Genomic DNA, 23,117 nt, shown 5'->3' on the forward strand with positions numbered 1-23,117 from the left:
TAATTGCTCCTCTAAAGCCTAATTAATGTCTTGCCTAAGTACAGACTACAACGATCAGCCTGAAAACTTTACTGAAATGTAGAGATGTAGAGGAGAACTTTGAAGATCACCCAAAGGTTCATGCTTTTAACTGTGAACATCAATAAAAATACTCATTTGCTTTGTTTCAAGTGCTTATTGGAAACCTATGTGAAATGCTGATTCTCAACTCAATCAGCTCCAATACTCCTTTCTGTCACTGTTACATCTTGAACTGTATGGTTTCAGGATATGTCAATGGTTTCCAAGTTTCTTTGATTGCTGGAAGCTTCCAAGACATTCATGGACTCCACATAGCCTTGTAATTATAAATACTTAACTAAAACTCACTACATATAAGGCATTTTAAGGCACTCAGCACATTCTGGCTCCACTAACTCACTCTATATTACATATCATAGTTTGCTGATCCACTGTTTACAAACTGGATGCATGCAGTACGCAATGCATCCTCATTTCATGTTAAACCAAAAAAACCCACTTCCATGAGCTTAAAAAACAACAGGATTTAGATGAAAGATAACTTCATAAAAATTAAAACTTCTTGAGTCTGCATTAACGAGAGAGAGAAGGGGGGGCAGGGGGGAGAGAGGGAGAGGGAGTGGGGAGGGAGAGGGGAGGGGGACGGAGAGAGACTCAGCACTTCTCGCTCTTCTATTGGTAAGTCTTTTGGTCTTCTAAATCCTATTCCCGTTTCTTAGTATTATCAGTGGTGTTAAGTCTTGTACACAGTACAACACGGTACTTAATTTATACTCTTGTCATTGCAAACAAGGCTGTCAAAAAATATCTGGCACTCACCTGTACAGTTTCAACGACCGCATGTTCCAAAGAACAACACTCCCATCCGCTGCCCCTGACACTAGGTGTGTGGACTTGGGAGAAAACCGGCAGACTCTCACAGGACTGCTGCTGGGCTGCTCTAGCACTGCCAGCATCTGCCCATCACGAGTGTCCCACACCATGGTAGTGCCATCTGTCGAACATGAAACTAGAATGTGTCCTGATGGAGAAAAGCAGCAGCAGTGGACAGCGTATGTATGACCTTTTAAAGGCGAGTATGGAAGCTCCGTAAAGTTGTTTAAAGAATAAACACGAACTGTTTTGTCCAAGGAACAAGTAGCCAAGCATGATGATGAGAAGGCACAGTAGTTGACATCATCACTATGATCTGCTAAAGTGCGAATTAGTGTCACCATTTTACCTAGTTTCAACAAAAGTATCTGAAAAAAAGTTTAACAGTTAAGAGTTATCATCTCTCCTATTTCATAAATGAAACATGCTACATTAACAAGACACTTTCATGTAAGCATTGTTTTATCTTCAATTAGAGATTAATCCAAGCAATGAGATGAGGGGTTTATGACTTGGTAGCATTAACCTATTTAAACTTTCAATGTCGACTAGCAATTCCACAGTACAACATGCAAGATTACATAGCAGTCACTTGGTCTTAAAAGCAGTGGTGAAACAAGTTATTCTAGGTATATAACTTATGCTAAGAAGTTTGCCACTACTCAAATTTATTATTTGCATCTACACTAGACACAATGGAATAAATAGGCACTATAAAAGATGATCAAAGCATTAATTAGGGTTGCACCAGGAATACAGAAACAGAGAATGGTGTGGGTTCAAGGGACCTTTAGAGATCATCTAGTCCAACTACCCTGCCATGGGCTGGGACATCTTCCACTATACCAGGCTGCTTCAAGTCCCATCTGACACTTCCAGAGATGGGGCATCCACAGCTTCTCTGCTCTAGTGTCTCACCACGCTCATAGTCAGAATTTCTTCCTCACACCCAGTCTAAACCTATCTTCTTCCCGTTTATATCCACTGCCCCTTGCCCTGTCACTGCAGGCCCCGGTAAAAGGTTTCTCCATCTTTCTTATGATCCTCCTTTATAAGTAGAAAGGCCCCGGTCAGGTCTCCCCCACAGCCTTCTCCTCCCCAGGCTGAACAAGCCCAGCTCTCTCAGCCTGTCTCTACAGCAGAGGGGCTCCAGCCTTCTGAGCGTCTCCATGGCCTCCTCTGGACCCGCTCCGACAGGTCCGTGTCTTCCTTGTACCGGGGACCCCAGAGCTGGATGTAGGGCTCCGGGGGAGCTGAGCAGAAGGGCAGAATCTCCTCCCTCAACCTGCTGGCCCTGATGCAGCAGCACCTGAAAAGAAAAAATTATTTTGATGCAGCCCAGAATACGGCTGCATTTCTGGGGTGCAGGCACATGCTGCTGGCTCATAGCTACTTTTTCATCTACTCAGTATTCCCGTGTCCTCCTTTGCAGGGCTGATCTTACTCAGTCCATTCGTTCCCCATTCTGTACTGGTACTGGGGATTGCCCTGACCCAGGTGCAGGGCCTTGCACATGTTCTTTTTGAACTTCACGAGCTGGTCCACTTCTCAAGCCTCAAGCTGGCATCTCTCCCCTCTAGTATGTCAACCACACCACACAGTTTAGTAGTGTCAGCAAACCTGCTGAGGGTCCACTTGATCCCAGCATCCATGTTGCCAATGGTGTTAAACAGCACTGGTCCCAACACTGACCCCTGAGGAACACCACTTGTCACTGGTCTCCACCTGGACATCAAGCCATTGTCCACAACTCTTTGTGTGTGACCATCCAGCTAATTCCTCATTCACTGAGTGGTCCATCCATCAAATCCACACCTCTTCAGTTTAGAGACAAGGATGTCATGCAGGACAGTGTCAAATGCTTTGCACAAGTCCAGGCAGATGACGTCAGTTTCTCATCCCTCATCTACAAAAGCTGTAACCCTGTCATAGAAGGCCATCAAATTTTTCAGGTGTGATCTGCCCTTAGTGAAGCCATGTTGGCTGTCACCAGTCACACCTCCTTATTTTCCATGTGCCTTTGCACAGTTTCCAGGAGGATCTGCTCCATGATCTTGCTGGGCACAGAGGTAAGACTGATCAGCCTGTAGTTCCCCAGGTCTTTTTTTTTTCCCCCTTTTCCAGTCAGTGGGAACTTCCAACAGACTGCCATGACTTCTCAGATATGATGAATAGTAGCTTGGCCACTTCGTCCTCCGCTTCCCTCAGGACCTGCAGATGCATGTCATCAGGTCCCATGGACTTGTGCAACTTCAGGTTCCTTAGATGGTCTCAAACCTGATCTGCTACAGCAGGCAGCTCTTCATTCTTGCAGTCCCTGCCATCGCCTTCTGACTTGGGCGGTGTGGCTGGAGCACTTGCCAGTGAAGACGGAGGCAAAAAAGTCATTGAGTACCTCAGCCTTCCCCATGTCCCAGGTAATCAAGTCTCCCGTTTCCTTCCAGAGAAGGCCCACATTTTCTCTAGTCTTCCTCTTATTACCAACACACCAACAGAAGCTTTTCCAGTTGCCCTTGATGTTCCTGCCAGATTAAATTCTATTAGAGCTTTAGCTTTGCTAACCTGATCCTTAACTGCTTGGACAATTTCTCTGTATTCCTCCCAGATTACCTGTTCTTGCTTCTACCCTGTGTAGGCTTCCTTTTCGTATTTGAGTTTGTCCAGGAGCTCCCTTCTGCTAGGCAGCAATGCTAGTGATAGCAAAACATCATAAAAACACCAACAACAGGCTTGTGCTGCCAATCAGAGATTTGACCCAATGTTCATGTAAAGCAAACATCACATATTCAGTAACAAATTTGTTAAAATATGAATATTAAGAGGTGATGAGAAGGTGGTGGACATCTCCAGAAATGCATCTGCTGATATGCAAAACAACAAAAGAAAAGGTGAACTCCATGCACATTTTCCCAGTACTTAAGACTGCTGGGACCAGTTTAGATCTCAGCATCAGACAAGCAATTTACACCACTGATGCCCAGAAACACCCCAAAAAGGTACGTTCCGAACAGTTCCTCCTCATGCTGCAGATCGCGGTCACACTTCCTGAGAACAAAGAAGCACAGAGCCAAAAGGAAGTGCCTGTAACTCTTAAAAGTTGCTTATGCTGAACAAAAGCAGTAATGCTATTTATACTGAGTTAACTTGTCTAAAACAGCAGGATATTAAGTGCTTCATTCTGAACAATAATTTCAGAACTGAGGCAACTACAAACAGGCGTGGTTCTATATATATATACACACACATGTCCATATACATGTGGTCACATTAATATGTATAAATGTATGCACATATACATGTCTATACATGTATATATAAGGTGTATATAGAAAGATAAAATAACTGTTCCCTTCAGGCAGCGTATGCATGCCAATTTAGTTAAAGATCAGACCTCTGACTGCTCTTTTAGCTTCAGGATTCTCCTACTTTTACTACTGTTCCCTTTAAACCCATTAAACAGATTAAGTACTGGCAATAACATCTCTTATCTGTAGAAGGAAAACGAACATACTTCCTTCAGCTATCAGGAAGTAAGATGTCAACCTGAGCTCGGTATCTGGAAAGACGAGGCTGAAAAAGGCACCTTAATCTCGTTGTGATGACAATTTCAGGAACAGAAAAGCAAACCTAGGAACGAGAAGTCTCAGGTATCTACAGTTTAAAGTAGCTGAGGGAGCAAGGAGAACCTGGATCACTTGTCGCCAGACACGCGTAGCGCTGCAGCGTTCCCTCCTCCAGCGGCTCGCTCGCTCCGAGCCCACAGGCCGCCGCCAGCTGCTGGCAGAAAACGCTGCAGCAGCTCCAGGCGTGACTGCCACCCGCCTCCAGCCACCCGCAGGCACGCGCGGCCGGGGCAGCGGCACAGGCCGGCGGGCGCCTCCCCCAGCTCCGGCGGGGTCCCTGCGCCGGGGCCCAGCCGCGCGCAGCGGCTCGGAGGGACACCACACCCGCCCAGGGTCCGCCGCCCCTCGAGGGCACGGGAGTGCTGCGCACGCGCCTGGACGCGGGCCCAACCGGAGCACTCCCGCCGCGCAGAGCCGCCACACAGGCCAGGGCCGCTGCGCACGCGCAAGCCTCTCCCCAGTCCGCCCCCCCCCCTTGTCTGCGTGGTACGGCCCGCTCCGGCTCACCGCGCCCTGGCCGCGGGGGGGTGGACTCGGCCGCTCCCCTCCCCTCCCCTCGCCGCGGCCGTGCGAGGTCCTTTTGCCCCGCTGCGACCGCAGCCCTTGCCCAGACCCTTTCCACTTCACAGATTCGGTGGCCTAGAGCCACCCGTGACCCCCAGCCGCTGTGTCTGCTCGAGCACGCCCTGCCGCTGTGCGACACGGGCCCCCACCTGAGGACTGAGGGGCGGCGCGGGGCAGATGAGCTGCGGACGTTGCTGGACCCGAGAGCTGATTGGCTGGCGCCAGTGCCTGTCACTCCAGGGCCAGCTCCAGCGGCGGCGGGGCGTGCCGAGGCTGCGCGCGCAGCCGGTGGCAGGGGCGGCGCGAGTGTCCCCGCCCGCCGCGGGGCGCCGCGCCTGCCAATGCCTGAGGGCAGCTGCGACCAACAGCTTAATTAAAGGGGTTTCAAATAAAGCTCCCCACAACCGCATCACTGCCCTTTTCACATGCAGATACATGCAAAATACACGGTTTATCGCAGCACCTACGTTACTGAGGAAAATGAAGTCACTGTCTTGGTATCACTTTCCCCAGGAAACATTCCCCTCCATGCACTGGGCCACTTCGGAACCTGTAAGATGCCGCATTCTGTTTTGTGGTATGCGTCACCTGATGGCACGCTGTTTTATTCACTGTCTGGTGACTGTCCATTAATTATTTGAATGATAGATGATGGCTAGTATTCAGTCTTATTTCATGTGCTGCATTGATTCAGCAATCCTGAATTTTCACACATTGTAAATATATGCTACTAAATAAAACACTTCCTGGCCATAAACTGCTACAGGCTTCCTTACTGAAGAGGAGTGTAGACAGCTGATTGTGACTACCATACCAATACACTTAAAAGACTGTTCCATATTATTTTACGGACAGGAAACTTGAAATTACTTGCTAAGTAAGACATTGACAATCAGTAGCATGCCCAGAATTTTAGCTACAATCAGTTCTAGTAACGATGATTAGTTTGGATAATACAAGCAATGGAAGTTTGTGCAATAAAATATAACAAATTCATTTTTCTGAATGTAATGTACCGGCTATAAAAACTTCTGGTTAACTTTGAAATTCTAGGCTCAAGGTAGTTTAAATAGCATAATTGTGGCTTTCCTGATGTCGGTCTTTAGCCCTCAGTTTGCAGGCACAGTTTTGGTAAAATCCGACATCAAGGAATGATACAGGTTGAACAAACCAGGTCCTCTAGGCTACCCATTCACCATTTTACATAAAATTACTGTTCCTCAGATGCCTGTGCCCATTCACAGTTAACAGAGCACCCCCTACCCTTCCAATTGTCAGTAGGAAGCAACAGAAATAATATTTAAAAAAGAAAAAAAAGAATAAAGAAAAAGCTTTAGACCCCTTTTTAAAGATACATACTTTGTCCAAGACAACTGCAACTCCAGATTTTCAGCTACTTCTGTATCATTCAGTTTTTTTCAAAGACATGCCAAGAGATAAAATAGAACCCATGCTCACAACCAGAACACTCTTCATGGAGCACCATTAACAGTATTTTAAAATAAAAGAGTTTGACAGCTTGTCAATAAATTCTCTAAACCAAGACCAACATACTTCATTTAAAAAGGAAGAGCGCACAATGGAAAAACTTTTCCTTTAAGAAAACTGACAGACAGAAACATCAACAGGAGAGAAAGTTAGTAAAAAATGTTAAGCATATTTTTCTAGTCGTTAAATCCCAGCTTTTTTCTATGGAGATATATGATGGCATGTGTATGATTCAACCTTGCCATTAAAATACAGTTAATTCCTGTAAATTCAATTTTACCGAAACAGTAATGAAGACACTGGCTGCTAAGTGCGCAAAGCAATACATTGGTCATGTCCATTTAAGAAAGGTGATGCCTGTCTGACTGTCACAGCTATAGCAGCTGTTACCACCTGAACTTTCCCAGCTGTTCAGATAGATTAGGATACAAGCTGAAAAAACGTAACCATGTATGCAGTGTAGCTAGTAATGTTGTTCTGACTTTCCAGAAAACTAGTATTACATTTAGTATGGCAGATAAAGCATTAACCTGTACAGAATGTGAGAAAGAAATCAATTTTTTGGCATCAAATAAATAGTTTTCCAAATAATCTAAGCATAGTTGTAACACTCTTAGAAGCATACCATCATATGTTCAAAACACTGATTTATCTTCACATCTCTGGAACATGTCAGCAAACCTTTTATTGATGTCTTCAGAAAGGAGATGAAAATGGAAGGTGTGAAGCAGTCAGTGGTGGAGCTCATGTTAGAATGCAAGAGTGCCTGACACCCAAATGTGAGTATTTTATTCTAGGTAACACAAATTATTCTAACAGCACATCAGAAAAGAAAAATATTATTGAACCAGATGTTCTGGGGAGGACAACGGAAACAAAAGTTTTATTAAAAATCAGGCATTGACTGTTCTTTCTCAGCAGAGACAAGAAGTACAATGGCAAGGAAGTATATAAAACAAGGCTTAAAGACTCAAACATGGAAGGGCTAGTTTAAAAGCAAAAAACAGCACTTCCCCCCAAAAAAACCCCAACCCAAAACATTACTTGGTGAGGAAGCGATCAGCACTGGAGTTCCACAATATTCATTTGTAATTCTGTGTGCTTCAGTCAGAGCAAGGATTATGATTCCTGCCCGTCCACAGACCAGAAAAAGAACAAAACCTTAAACGGACAGTGGTTTTCAGAAACATTACATGTGGCATCTATTTAAATTATCATGTGCATTTACACTGTAGCAACAGTAAACAGGACTGGCAAAACCAGGTCAAACACTAGGCAGCCCGATGGTTATACCTGAAGGCCTCAGCTAACGTTATTTACACTCACTGCACTCTGACTGCTTGGCAATGGCTTCTGTTTGAATTACCATTAAAAGGCCAGGAGAATTAGATGCGTCATAGTAAGAACTGAACGTTAAATGCAAGGCTCCCAAGATATTAAAAAAATCCTGTATACACAGGATCTGAAGTATAAAATCGCCAAGAAAATCTGGTTTGCAAAACAGTCTTTTATTGTATCCGTGCCACACATACTAGTGAAAAATAACACTCCTAAAAAAGGAAAACAAAAAGAATGCTACCTTTCCACAACATTTCTTTTAAATAAAACTTCAAGTACTGTTACATTAGTACAAAAAAAATTCTGATCTATCTGCCCCAACAGGCCACCACAACACACAGTAGATAAAACACAGTGGTTACAAATGTCTTTGTTATTTCTGTGGCAAGGCAAATGGAGGGAAATGTTTCTATGAAAAAATATTGTGTGCGTAGGAAATTGTCACAATTTTATTCCACATGGATACAAATGATTATACTTGAATTTGAGGCCGTGGTGGCTTGAAATTATATAACAAAATAGAAAAAATGGAAAACTAATATCCCCTACACCCTGTTTTAAAGGCAGGCACTACCAAGATTAAGGAGACTCCACAGTGTTGGTAGAGGATAATTACTGTACAAGCCATATAGCTATAATTACCTTAAGACTAAAATAAAATGCTACCATCCTCCTAAGGCATAAACAATAATGTCTGCAAACAATATGTACACATCATACATATTTAAAACAAGACTTAATATAAACAATAATGAACAGTATATACATGTCTCAATTTTTCTTCACTGTCTTGAAATACAATTTAACTACACAAGTGATCCAGCAACATATATATAAATGTACTTGTAACTCTACAGTAAAGTTTAATTTTTAGTGCTTTTACAGCACAACAGTGTAAACAGTTTTACTTGGCTTTGTTTTATATTTTAAAACATTCCTTGTTGTATTTTCAAGATTTAAAGCAATTTTCTAATTCTTCCTTTTCACAGAAAACGAAGATTCTGAATGCTGTATAATCATAAATAATTCATAAAATTAAATACATTCACTAAAAAATAAACTACAAAGTAAAAAAATGAAAAATAGATATTTATTGAAAGGGAAAAGAGAACCATTTCCCCAAGTAGAGCTCTGGTGGTTGAATATTCAGTGCGTTTTGATATATTTTAAATTGCTATTGCACTATAACACCCCTTTCTTTGAAATTCTTTGGGTGTGCTTCCCTGTTCTACCTAAATTAGTTTGTTAAAACACACAACCCAATAACCAAGGGGCCATGGTTGCTGTAGGAGTGAAGCCTTTAGAACTAGTATCACAACTCTGTGATATTTTAAATGAAAAAAACAGTCATTAGTTATGCATGTGCCTTGCACTTTCATGTAAATACAGTTCACATTGCTGGTCTTATCAGTCCTCATTTAATGGAAAAAAGAAAAAAAAAGAGAAAGAGAAAGAAAGACTTCTGGTAACTTCAGCTCACTTTGAAAATCTCTGTCCATTTTTTTTCAAAATACTTCCTCATGTTGTGGCCAGCCCTGCCTATGTCAGAATCATCTTCATTAAAGGTTTCACAGTTGTCAAAAACAAGCCTGACATCTAGCGAAAATGCTTCAAGGTTAGGGTACCTGAAAGAAGAAAAAGGTGAGTGACTTTTAGAACATGGAGAATCAAAGGGGGAAAACACTTCAACTACATGAGAAAGAACTACCTTAACATCAGTGAATTTACAACCAGCCACAGAATATTCAATGGATGTTGTACATGTTAATTATGATTTTTTAGTTTTAATTTAAATATTAACAAGAAAATGAACATCAGCGGAAGGAAATACTCTTTTGTCATTGTATTTGTTAATCTTCCTCAAAAACTCCAGAAGTTAGAATTTCAAGCCCATACTGGAAAAAAAAAATTTTTTTTCATTAACTTTCCCCTTCCTTTCAATAGCTTTCTAGGTAAAATGCTATGGCTGTTTTCCATTTATTCATCTATTCTTGGGGTCAAGTCCTTTCAAAGTTAAGTGTTGAGTACACTACATTTACGTAAAAAGAGGAATAACCAGGTACAAAAATGTTGCCCAGATCAATCCTGCAACATTGTCTTTGTTATTGTTTTCATTATCCTGAATATACATGGCCCAGTGTTCCAATATTCACAGGAATTATTATTTAAAAGAAAGACATTGAAAGTTACAAGTCTACCAATACGAACAAGCATGTGTGGAGCATTTAAAGTGCACATTCAAGGGAGAAAAAGCCTGAAGAGGTTAAAAAGCTCTAGTTATACTAGGAAATTCACTTTGTGTGCAACTGGCAGATGCTGAGGAGGGTCAGTCTTTAGAGATGACAAAATTTTCTTTGGTGGTGGCGAGACATTAGAGCACAGGGCTGTAACAAGGAGGGAAGGGGAACAGAGGCAAGTAGTGTCTTTTTCTTTTTAAAAAAGTTGTGGAGTCTAATTCTAAGACTATAAAATGATTAACCACCATTACTGAAATGCCACCTGGCTTCCCACAACAGAGGAACAAATTCGCTCCACAGCTGCAACATCATTTACAGGGACCTCCACTAGCTTAAAGCCCACAGAGTTGGTTCTTGCTTACATGTAATAACATTATGATGTCTCAATGAGGAAAGATGAGGAAATAAAAGTTTTTCCTGTTGTTCTATTTTGTGCATTTGACCTGGCAGTTTTACTGGTTTTCAGCCAGTTTCACAGGTTCTCCCACCTAACATGCTATTTCACTTAGATATAGCAAAGTCAAAAGTATACAGTTAAAGAAGTGATCACAGGGGTGCTCAAGCAGGCAGATTGAAATAGTTTAGCTTTAAAAAATGTACTGTATTTCAGTGTTTAAATATTTTTAAAATGTAAAGTAAAATTTACAATAGGTTTACTTACTGTCCACTGTTTAGCTTGTCTCTAATGGTGGAAAAGTCCATAGGTTTTTTAATAACTTTCTTATAACCAGGAACAAGTTTCAAGTTTACAGGAAGTAAGAAAGGCCAGGCATCTTCGTGAGTTTCCAATTCTGAGAGAATCATGCTGAATAAAACAAGATTTTAAATCAGTATTTTTAAGCTATTAATATATCCACAGATGTTTTTCACCATTCCTCAATTCATCACATACTGCCAACCCATTCACTTTATAAAAGGAAAGCACTTCATTCTGTGCCCTGTGCAAGGCTCAGAACAATGCTGATGAAGATGACATCTTACCCGTGTATTTAAAATTGCATTAAGTTATCTCCAGGCAACCTATGTAAGATGAAATTCTAGTGATCAACATTCTGAAAGAAAAATGCAGCCCTGCAACTTCAGTATTAAAACCTCAATGTAAACCATCTGCAAACAAGTAAAACAGGTGCTAATACTGGTTTTCCAAAACTGTGACAAGGCCAAACTGTGTCACTTTTGACTGACCAGCAATACTACAAACGAAGATGCATTCCCATTCCCGTCTCCTCCTGTGTAATGCAACACCTTTTGGACAGAGTGGATTAATGATCTTTGCAACATTTGAGAAAGCTGCCAGTACCACTGCTGTCAGGTTCCTTTCTTCCCATTCTTGGAAGGGCATGGAGGACCAGATTTCACAGACTACATTCCAGTATTTGGTTACATTCCTCTTGAGCTTCATTACCAAATACAGCAGTTACTCCAGCATGCACACATTAAATCCTTTATATATAAACTCAAATTATCAAAACCTGTATGGGATATGTGACAAAAACGGGGTCCTTGTTCCCCAGAACACAGATACAAAGAATCAGGCATTACTTGTTTCAACAACACTTACCCAAAGTTTAGAATTTGTCACTTTACCTGCATATAGCCAGGTCCTTGGAGTCATCTCTTTTAGGTTTCTTAATAGCAGTGAAATTTTCTTGCTTTAATTGGATTACAGAAACATTTTCATCTATTTTTCTTTTTTTAGGTTCTGTTTTCCCTCTTTTTAAAGAGGCGCTTGTAGTTGCAGAATCTTCATCCTCTGTATCTCCTGCTAATTTCCTGCTTCTCTTTTGTTCATTGCTTTTTTTTCCTTTGATTTGAAGTTTTTTTATTTTTAGAGTTTGACCACTTGCCTACAATAGAGAGAACTGAAATAAGCAATAACCAAGAAATTACAGAAACCTCTGTTATTATTGATAGGCAGGAATGAAGATCAGATAAACAGATGCACCAAAATGTTTAATACCAGAGATTATTCATTTTTTGCTCCTCTCTAAAGGCAAGTAAGGCTGTAGAAATTCCTGTTACTAGTGATTCAGGTTCTCAACTTGTGACAATATAAAAGCACCTGACCTGCAGATTGGTAAAACAGTGGCTCCTAACAAGCCAGGCTGGCATACTTTTTATACAAAGATCTGTCTATTCCTAAAATGACTGTTATAATCACAGCTGGAATAGTATTATTCATTTTCAAGCAACGATATTTTTTGCAAGGTAAGGAAAACTGGAAAAGGGTTATTAAAAAAGTCACGGACAGGATCAATTGATTTAAAGATTAAAAGCTAGATATGAAAGATATAGATAGCTTGGCTACAAGACAATTGCAGGAGGATGTATAAGGAGTATGACAATACAAGAATGCTGCTAAATGGGAAAAAAGGAACATATTTAATATACAACTATTTATAATACACAATTATTTATAGACAGTAAGATGAAATTAAGGGGTACGCTTAAGATGAAAGAAGTTGTTATGGGTATTAACAGCACTGTAATGTGGCACAGTATTTGAAGACCTCATTCTGATCATCAGAATAGGACCTTTGTGGAACGTCAAGTCAAGCATGTGATGCCATTGAAAAGACTTGACAGTCAAAGAATGACAGGATAAAGCAATTTTCAGGAAGAGAGCCAGCATCAAAAGTACTAAGTTGTACCTGTGCTACTAAGACTACTTTAGATAGTGTGAACAATTTTTGAACTGTAACATTTATATTTTATATTCTCCTATCAAAACACTATGGTTTTAAAGTTGTCTAAGCCTGTATTTTTATAATATACTTTTCCAGAGGTAAGAATATGCAGATTTTGCTGCCTGCTATTACTACACGATTTCTTTATTTCACGTATGTCATAAATGACTTTCTTAAGCATGCGGCACTGATTGTAACTAGCATGGTGAAAACTGTAGTCAAGTTTGTACAAATCAGATGAGATGGATGAATGCACCAATATGAAAAAATGCATGTTGTGTATAGAGTTACTTTTGCTTAACACAGAACACTGGAAATATCTGTAAATAATTGCACTCTCTGAACACAACTCTGTATCATCACTATGTTCGTGGTCCAAGAACAGAAAAACAGTCCAAGTACATCAGTTGACATGGCAATTGAAAAGGAATGCTGATTTTCAGCCATTTGGTTAAAAACACAATGTAAGGCAATGTGAACAGATCAACCATAATCACCTAAGACCTGACTTTCAGACATTCTGTGAATATTCATTTTAAGTAGGTGTAATGGCAGATACTCGTGTTTTTCTTGGTTTAGACAAGAAAAAAAAAAAGTTGAGTTAAATTATGATAACATAATTTATAGCTAGTCTTCAACAAAAGTTTCAATGTTTTGCAGAATACTGAATCAATATTCAACGTGTTTTAAAGTTCTGCTGGAATTTCACCTTAAATTTCTGTCACCTTTACATCTATAGCTTTCAGCCAAATTTGCGACAGGAAAAAACCACCAAACCAACAAAACCCACCAAAATGAGAACCCCACCCCCACATTTTTCTGTTATATTAAACCCAGTAGTTGGGGCAGGGGGGGAAGAGGGAAATATCAAGAGAAATGATTGGGTAAGTTACAGCATGATAGGGTACTTTCTATCTTTATAACAAGGTAAGTTGTAATATAACAACGATGACAGAAAAAGTTACAGCATGAGTTAACCCCTTATAAACTACTACACAATCAATTCTCAACAGTAACCTGTTTCTATTACTTCTGTTGGACATAACAATTTAAAAAACAATTTGTCTTCCTTACCACTTTGTGGAAGACACACAGAAAAAAGGATCACATTGAGAATAACCAAAAAAAATACAAAATTGAGTGTTTACTGTAAAGCTACTTCTTCAGTTACATTGTTCACAGGTAATGGTAGAAAAAATAAGTTTTGCAAAAAATGCATTTAATTTTAGGACTAACTAGGGATGGGAACATTGTGAACTTCTAAGCAACACTAACTGCTAATTCAGTCATTTCAATGGAGCTATTCTAAAGTTCTATTTAGACTACTGCTCTTGGGAGAGGAAAAAAACCCAAACCAAACCTCACAGGAAACATACACAGACTGACTCTCTAATGTACTGCGTACCAAAAACCTAAAACTAAAGTATGTTGTACAAAAATGACAGAAAAGTATTTTCTCTGATTTTTCTTTTCAAAGAGAATCTAAGACATTGGTCTGTCAACACTTCAAAATTAATCTTGAAAGACAAATACTGAAAAAATTCTAAAAGAGAAATAAAAAAACATGGTATTGAATCAGCAAAAAAAATCTGTACCTACTTAAATTTAAAAAAATACAGTTTAAAACAAATAAAACTGTAGCCTTTACTGCCACTAAAATCCAAGTTAAATAAAGCTATTAATCTCGTTATTTAATGGCAGCCCAACACAAAATATACAGTTCATTGTTTTCATTGAAAAAAGCACTGGTAGACTTGTAACTTTACCATATATAAAAAGGTTACTGTATGTCACTTCACCTTTATGGTTAGTATTACCTTTGCTATGCAGGCAGGACAAAACCAGTCACCATCTGGTATGGTCGTGATCTTGGGTCTGTGGCAGTAGGTATGGCAACCTTTATCGCAACCATCACAAAGGAGCAGCAGTTCCTCATTATCTCCCTTTCGACAAATTTGGCAGTACTGTAATACAATTCAATTTTTAAAATTTGAAACACAGGAATAGTACCTAAATTACCTCTCCCCTCCAAACATATACATTCACTCTCAAAATTACTTTCATTTTGCCACAATCAGAGTGGCAAATGATCTCATTTGTAAAAGAATACATATATAGTATGCGAAGAACTAATCTAAAGACTACATTTAGGAAGACATTTGAAAAGCAATTCATTATAAGATAGGTGTCCTTCAGCACACAAAATTATCAATATTTTTTGTATTTCATTAACGTTCATGAAAAGTAAAGGTATCTTATACCCATCAAAGTCACTTGGCCTACACATACTAGCTCAGGAGTATTTACTTATGCCTATACTGCATATATAAGTTGCTATTTCATAAAAATAATTTATGTTTTATAATGGTATTTTCAAATAATAATCAGTAAGGATCTTATCCAAAGGCCACCATGAACAAATTCAGTGAGGCAAAACAAATGATCCTAGCACTACCTAAAATTCACACTAACTGAAAAAATGCATTGTCAGTTTTCTTACGTACACTGTGTCATTTGGATACACACTTATATCTGGACTTCTTTTTCAACAACTTAAAAGTCTCCCCATGTTTTCACTAAATACTTACGTTTACTGTGTAATTAAATGCACAGAACATTTCAATCAAATTGAGATTGACACTATACATTTTCTCTGGATAATAAATTACTACACCTTGAAAAATTCAAATGCCTTTTCAAGTGCTCCTACAAAATTCATAAACTTTTTTCTCTAAAGATACAGCTTTAAACTTAGAGCTATAGAAACTCAAAAGGTACAGCCTTACACTAGAATGTCTATTTAAATAATCCTTTAATTGTCCAAATATAATTAGAATCTGTATAGGACTAGCAGAAATTAAAAAATTAGGGAAAAGATCACTAATGGAAGAATCACTTTTGCTACCTACTACATAGCAGTGGCCATACTTAATCACACCATAATCACTACTGCTGTAGTAATAGTTTTGCTTTCAGAAATCTGAGGTTCAAAGGTCTATGCAAATTTCAACAGATGCATTTTGCATACCTTCTTTGTACATGGAGTTAACACAGATCTACTTGGTAAGTGTACAAGGAAACGGGTATTTCAGCCTATTTGCTCACACACTTGCCCAATTTGTATGTTCAGTTGTAAGAAGTGTGCATGCAAAAAAGCCACATATTTGGAACATCTTAACTTTCTGAAAAATTAAGTCCTTAATTGGGATATGTGCTGTTGAACCTCCATAAAGCTTATGTCACATGTGAGATCAGAAATACTCCACCAGATAGAGTATCTTTCATCAGATAGAGCCAGAAATTACTCTTTTTTTTTTTTTACCTAAATGTTAACAACAAAGAGTAATTACCATCTTAAATAAAGCAACAAGCTACATGGGTTTTTTATCTCAGAACATTCAGTATGCTGAATTTGGCAAGCAAGGGACAATCTTTTCCACTAGGCCTATATGTATCTGTGCACAATGTACTATTTAACTGTATTAAGTTTTACATGCAGTAATAAAAAACACATTATTAACCATGGTATCTTAAAGTGCCTAAAAGTGGAATATGACATAGCAAAAATAATTTAGTTACAGTATTATTTTTTTTAAATTAAAAACACTTACAACTTTCATAATAGATTTTTCCCATGCTATTGATTTCTGTAACTGCTGAATGCACAGAGCTACCTGTGCAGCACTACGCGCTTCTGACAATGCCCTTCTCCATACCCTTAGCCCTGGAGCAATGTCCTCTTCTGTTCTGCATTGAAATACAGAGAAATTAAGTAGGTCACATCCATGTTTCTTATGTTTAAATGTGGAACAATCATTATCACATTGAAAGCCAAGCAATGACAAAACGTACACAGCCAATAAGTATAAAGTTTAAGCAACTAAATTTCATGTAGTGCACAGACTGTAGCTACGTGCCTCAAAGCTTAGTCACAACCAGTTAAATGTAAGATAACTTTGCAAGATTATCAACAAACGTAACAAAAAAATATCTTTACAAAGCACCATGCAGAATAACATGATCCATATGGATCACAGACATACAAGAAAGTACATAGATAACAGGCAATAAGAAAATAGGCTCCAATTAGCAAAGAAGCACAATAATTTTTCAAGTTAATCTCAATAACCTACCCGTCACCATCACCACTAACGGATGGTGCAGGAGCAGGGACAGTAACTGTGCCCACATTATCCAGTTTGATCTGAATGGTGGTACTTAAGGGGCTCTTCAGATACCTTCGCTCTATGTTCCGCTCCAAGTCAGCAAGCCTGGTTACAGCTATATCTAGAGGGTTGTCACTCTTCCGCTCTAGAGAGCTGGTATTGCCTTCTCCGCCTCCAGCACAATCTCCATCGTGCTTCTTGTGCAATCTAGTAATTGACTTATGTTCACGATATACCAAGTCGTCTCTCTCTGATGCAGGTTCAGGACACAGCCAACCCTATGTTAATAGAAAGGTTTGTGCATTTATTGGTTGCTGTTAACTTAAGTGTGTAAACAGAGGAACTGTGTTACGGAATCAAACTAAGTAACTGAAGCGCTGTTTCCAGTAGATCTTGGTTACTTGTAATCCATCTGTAGAGACAGTTTCCAAAACATTCGGACAACTAAATAATTAATCAAAAAATACGAGCATTACCAGGCTTTCTGAAGGGACTTTCTGCAACAGTCTGCATTCTTATCTCCTTTTGAAGCATCCTGTTCTATTGGATGAAACGTCAGAATAGGTCTATCTCTTCAACAGGCTCAGGAGGCAGTTATCAATCACACAGAAGTAACATCCACCCCTACAACAAACTAGATCCCAAACACTACATCCGTACTACAACCGAACATATACAATTTGGTATCCCTACACCCACCTTGGAAAAATTCCAAATTGTAATGACAGCCAGTGAATTTTTAACTCTTTCACACTCACAACCATCACTTCTCCACGATTCTACAATACTCAAGCACTTGTAGGCTTTTCTGAAAGCCTTAACAGCAACAATCACCCAAACTAGGCAGAACAGTGTCAAAACTAACTATAATTAAGCAATTCATATGCAATAAAACATAGAAGGTTAACAAAACATGCAGGGAACTGTACACTATACAAGAACACTCCCCATGAACTGCCATTCTGAGCATCTTCAGCTGAAGATTTAACTGCAATGAAATATTTCAAACACAAATATGCATGATACTTGCTGCAGTGCATTTGTTTTATTTGCAGACAATTAAAGATGGAATAAGAAGGCACTTACCAACAGCACAAGCAGTGCTACTATCTAAATTCTTACCGCTTATTTTAAAGAGACATTTTACTAAAAATTGGTTTTACCTTAACTTGTAAACTAGCTGATGCAACTCTCCGCTCTAGATCTTCCACCTGCTGAAGAATAGCAAGATCCATCTCCATGGCTTGTTCTTCTACTGACCAGTTTTCCACAACATCTCGAGTTACCTGGTTATCTTCATTTTCACTGATATCAATAATTGCAACTGTGTTGAAGAATTACATTGTTATTACTTCAATTAGTATTGTAACTTCTCTGAGTAAATTCAAGCTAATTTACCTGTCACTCCACACTGAAGAAGTGTTGTTAAAGTGTACTCCTCTTTGAGATACCTAACACGGACAACAAATTCTGTAGGTTTTCACACTTGCAATTTAAAGGCAGGAAGGGGAAGGAGAGCCTGAGCTAGTGTTGCAGAGACAGAAGGAGCTTAAAAAGGTTACCAACACTTAGGCCACTACAGCAATTTGTATAAAAAAATTCTCCAACCCTGTAACTTTACACAGCAAGGCTGGTTAAAAGGCAACTACAATGAGACCTTTACCTTTTTTCTCCAGCAGCTACTCTTATCTGCATCTAAACATGTCTTGTTGGGCTCTATGCCAGTTGTCTTATGCCCCGACACCATGCATAACATAAATACCAGTTACATACCGTCCTTGTTTTTGATGCAGGCCAGAGTGATATAATCCATGTGTTTCTGTATTTGCTTTTGTAAGGCCTTTTCTCTTATTCCCCTGAGATGCAGCACTTTAAGCAAAGATTTTAGGTCCTCTGGATCAGTAATCCTCCACCAGCCATACTGCATTTCTAAATCAAGACAAGCATATGTAGACACTTGCAGGCATTTTTAGGCAAATTATAAAAATAATAAATTGTAACATCATAGTAGCACTGTAGAAATTATCCTTCATGGAGTTCCATCTTATTGCTGTATTATGTACTTACCTTCTGGTATAGGTTTTGGGTTAGGGTAATCTACTGCCTTGGCTACTTCAACTGCTGTAGCAGAGGCAGAAGCTGGTTTTTCAGTCTGTAGCGCTGGTGATTCACTTTTACTTGCAGGAACACTAGATGCCACGAATGAGTTACTATTCACTTCTGACAATCCCAACCCTGATCCAAGAGCAGGTAAAGGAGATGGAAATGGAACAGTTGAAGTAAGAACTCCTGTAGGCCATCCACAAAACTGAAGTCCCATTATAGGTAGTCCAGCCTTCATCTGCTACACAGAATATATTAACACAATTACAACTACCATTAGTAATCACCCAGAAACCTGAATTATCATTAGGATGCTATTTGTCAAACAACAATCAAAACAGAAAGGAGGTCTTTACTCAGTACTTTGATTAGTTTGAAGAAAAACTAATGTAACACTAACATGTAACACTTCTTAGGGCCCTGTTAATGCTTAAAAAATAATACCTTTTAAAGGAAGGGTATGGTGTGTCACATTTCTGAAAGCTAGTTTTTATTTATTTACTTTTCATTGAATACCCGGGGGCAACCTCTTAAAAGTCATATTAAACTACTGAAATGCACGTATGAAGTCTCATACATTGGCTTACCTAATTCTATCTATCAATCTTTTTTTATCAAAAAACTTTTAGTATTACAAAACATCTGTAACATGGAATTAGTTATTAATATTTAGGAACAGAAAAAAAAGTAATCGAGAAATTAAGACATAACTACAGCAATTCTGTGAAAGGATTTGTCTGAACTGAAGTTCTGCCCACGTAAGGACAGCAAATTCAGACTATTCAAAAATTCATTTACTTACCTGCAATGGTGGCAGTGCAAAAGGACTTAATCCTATTGGGCTCTGTGCAGAGGTTGAGCCCAGAAGAGGTGATGGAACAGGTGAAGGTGACTTTGATGGTGGATGTGTCGGAGGAGTGAGTGAAGCTGTAGCAGCTGGTGTATCTACATGGGTAACTGACATGTCATCACAGGGTATTCTTGGTAAAAGGCTGAACCACTGTCTGCTCTTGTCAGTAAGAGTCTTTAACAACTGATCATTTGGAGTAAGTGGAGAACTGTAAAACTTTCCTGTCCCACTTGCATTAGGGCTGAAAAGATTATTAGGATCAGACTTCTCAATGGTGCTTGGTGATACAGTAGGCTGAAGACTGCAGAGAGAGTTTTTTGAGTTACTTGGGTAAGATAACATGCAGCCATTTGCTGCGCTGCCATTAGGTTTTGGGGACATAGTGTCAGATTCAGGTGGCATTTTTGCTACCTCCAACAGTTTGCTTAGTTTTGAAAATGACCCAGGTTTTTGTAAAAACAAATTAGTGTTGTCCTTTTCTTTCAGATCTTCCTTTTGTTCACAGTGAGTTGTATTTAAACAGTGTAATTTTTCTTCAGTCTCAAATTCTTCCTCTTTGATATGCATACTTTCTACATTTTTTAACTTCTCTTTTTCTTTTGCAATTTCTTCTAGGCCTAAAAATGTACAAGAAACATAGATGGAATAACAGACCAACGAATAGAGACTATTTTCATCAGCACAGTTAAATAAAAAAAATAACTTTTTTTTTGGCTCAATGCATGCTAGATTGCAATGTCTTTTTTCTTTTCTACATGAAATTACTTCTTACTTTATGAACAATTTGCAGAAGGAAACAAGCTTCAAGGCATACACAGATTTAAAAACTAATAAACACGTGGAAGAAAAATAACCTCCATGTAATTAACATACTTAGAGGATTCTCCCTTAAGATGCATGTATGTCTGAAGCAGCTTGCCAGCGCAAAGTCTTTGAAAGGGACAAATTTTTGCAAGCTTTCTTTTTAGAAGACTCTCCATACTTAATCAAAAAATGCCTCTGTTTATATCAACTGGGTACAGTGTTTACAGCCTTAAAGCTTATTTTTGCAAAGGACTGTTCATTAAACTCACAGCCAACTACGAAAAGGAAGATCAAAATTCCTATCATGAAATCAAGTATTTCTCAAATATTGAAACACAACATTAAGTATTTTATCTGTTTCAATAAAAAATCATTAACAATTTGACTGTGAAACAATGTCAACAGTCTTGAAAGTTGAGAACTCTTTCAACAGCCACCTAATGCGATGACTGGGAAATGACACACAGCTAAGCAGACAGATGTGTTCAGACCGCATAACATCTAGGCATTTAAAGTACAACCAGTAGAAGTTTATTGCAAAAGTCAGTTTCTTTAAACATATGAGGTACAAAAGATCATTTTATCAGAAAGGAATTTTGATTTTATCAGAAAGGAAATGCATTTTTCTGTCTTCTTTGCTCTCCTAGTCCTCCTTAACTATTTCTCTTCTACCCTTATACTGATGCGTCAACTTAAGACAAGTCTTAAAAAGTTAGAAACAGGATGAAAAAACATCAGAAAAGAAAGAGGAGGTAGAAAATCCAACACTGCAGCCACATATTTTTTTTTAATGGAACTGCAGTTGCAAATAAACAGAGGTCCTGCTTAAGTCCAGAATATCCACAAAAGTTTACTTGCTTGTTCTGGAAAATGATAATTTCTACAAAGATAATTCATTAACAAAAATAATACTCCTTGCCATTAAAACTTAAAAATGTGTCCACAGTTACGCTGTATGTCAAAACAGGAACAATTTGAGTATCAGCAAAGACATTTAACAACAACAAAGATACAGCAAAATGTAAAAACTAAAATGCTACATGAAGAGGGAAGGAGAAGTAATTTTTATAATGGACAGACCATTCAACAGTTTGCCTCACATTTCAAATGTTTAGATAAAGGAATCAGAAGAAGATAAACTGTAGAATTTACTGAAACAGGGCAAACCAAGAGCTGAGGGGATGAGGGACTAGCTGAGAACTTAAAAACATGTCCGTTTTGCTATTCAGGGTGATTAAACTTTGATTAATACATTAAAAAATATGGGTTTGCTCTACCATTTTTGGCTAAAACTAAGTTTTGTTGGGTTTGATTACTATCTTAAGACAGGTAGTTGTATTTCAGTGATTTTCTTCGTGTACAATTTCTAAAGTATTTGGGGATTTACCTGGTTAAAATATCATAAATCTAGTGAACAAAAGAAATGCAAGCAGTACAGCATATGACAGTTTACCTTCTGTATCCAGCTACGCATGTGTAAAACAATTCCTAACATACAGCATAAAATAATGCAGAACAGGAGATACATAAAAATGAATTTTTATGCTACCCACTTTAGAAAGATAACTTGAAGATCAACATTAGATTTAGGTAAAGTTCTATTGCTTATTTCTGGGGTCAAAACAGGGCTTCAATTTCATACCGTGTTGTAATTTTACAGTAATTTTAATTAAATAGCTCTCTAGAATGATGCAATTATCTTGAGATCATACAATCCTGATGTATATCAGAGATTTTGTTATTTTGGGGGGGGGGGGGGGGGAAATAGTGACAGTTAGTGGGGTTTTGTTTCATCTGTATCAGAATTAGAACAGATTTTTCTGTGACTAAAATGAAGGCTTACGTTTAAAAATTCTAATATCCATGAAAAGGTCAGATTAATATATATTTACTGCATCTATCCAATTTAAAGTGTATGAAAAATTCAATCACAGTTAGAACTATCACAACCACAAAATTACATTTTAATTTTAGCAAATGTAACTTCAGCATTTGCTAGACTGGAAGAAAGATCAGTTGGTAAAATACAGAGACTAAATCATATTGTTCATTAGAAAACACAGTACTTCACTGTGTAAAAGCAATTTTCATATTTTTTGAGACAGAAATCAAATCTTCAAGCACAGAACTGTGTGTGCATTTGCAGAATATAACTGAACATTATAAGATTATTTATTTTTTTTTAGCGTTTTATGGTCATCCTAGTTTTCACAAGCAGCGTTCGCTACCATAGGGAAATGTGAAATGGTTCGGAAAGAGCCAAAAAATATCCCACATAGATAAATATGAAAAAGCATACATATAGAACTGTAACAACTGAAGACTTCCAAAATGTTAATACTAATTCTGAAAGATATTAACTG

General features: G+C 38.5%; 2 protein-coding genes across 30 annotated transcripts in view; both read right to left on the reverse strand.

The window, feature by feature from the left end:
- WDSUB1 (WD repeat, sterile alpha motif and U-box domain containing 1) overlaps positions 1 to 5,246 on the reverse strand; it is a 32,057-nt gene extending 26,811 nt beyond the window's left edge. For 3 of the 10 annotated variants that reach the window (XR_001334861.3, XR_008733646.1, XM_027807666.2), the window contains exon 1: positions 841 to 4,723. Coding sequence is in view for 7 of the 10 variants with exons in the window: in XM_027807666.2 (XP_027663467.1) it covers positions 841 to 1,238 (398 nt within the window). In the remaining 3 variants the exon portion in view is untranslated. Of the gene's footprint in view, positions 1 to 840; positions 4,920 to 5,024 lie in introns of those variants that run through there. The other 7 variants (XM_055719181.1, XM_027807658.2, XM_055719179.1 and 4 more) reach the window with 7 other exon arrangements.
- Positions 5,247 to 7,423: 2,177 nt separating this feature from the next.
- The window catches only part of BAZ2B (bromodomain adjacent to zinc finger domain 2B), a 156,456-nt gene continuing 140,762 nt past the window's right edge, over positions 7,424 to 23,117 (reverse strand). For 13 of the 20 annotated variants that reach the window (XM_055717766.1, XM_055717770.1, XM_055717768.1 and 10 more), the window contains 10 exons: positions 19,903 to 20,567; positions 19,065 to 19,341; positions 18,771 to 18,926; positions 18,161 to 18,321; positions 16,965 to 17,275; positions 16,443 to 16,578; positions 14,649 to 14,795; positions 11,732 to 11,991; positions 10,806 to 10,949; positions 7,424 to 9,532 (listed from right to left, as the gene is read on the reverse strand). In XM_055717766.1, coding sequence (XP_055573741.1) covers positions 9,379 to 9,532; positions 10,806 to 10,949; positions 11,732 to 11,991; positions 14,649 to 14,795; positions 16,443 to 16,578; positions 16,965 to 17,275; positions 18,161 to 18,321; positions 18,771 to 18,926; positions 19,065 to 19,341; positions 19,903 to 20,567 — 2,411 coding nt within the window. In that variant the 3' untranslated portion in view covers positions 7,424 to 9,378. The remainder of the gene's footprint in view (positions 9,533 to 10,805; positions 10,950 to 11,731; positions 11,992 to 14,648; positions 14,796 to 16,442; positions 16,579 to 16,964; positions 17,276 to 18,160; positions 18,322 to 18,770; positions 18,927 to 19,064; positions 19,342 to 19,902; positions 20,568 to 23,117) is intronic. The other 7 variants (XM_055717775.1, XM_055717774.1, XM_055717773.1 and 4 more) reach the window with 3 other exon arrangements.

This window comes from Falco cherrug, chromosome 8 (genome assembly GCF_023634085.1).
Source record: "Falco cherrug isolate bFalChe1 chromosome 8, bFalChe1.pri, whole genome shotgun sequence".
Lineage (NCBI taxonomy): Eukaryota > Metazoa > Chordata > Aves > Falconiformes > Falconidae > Falco > Falco cherrug.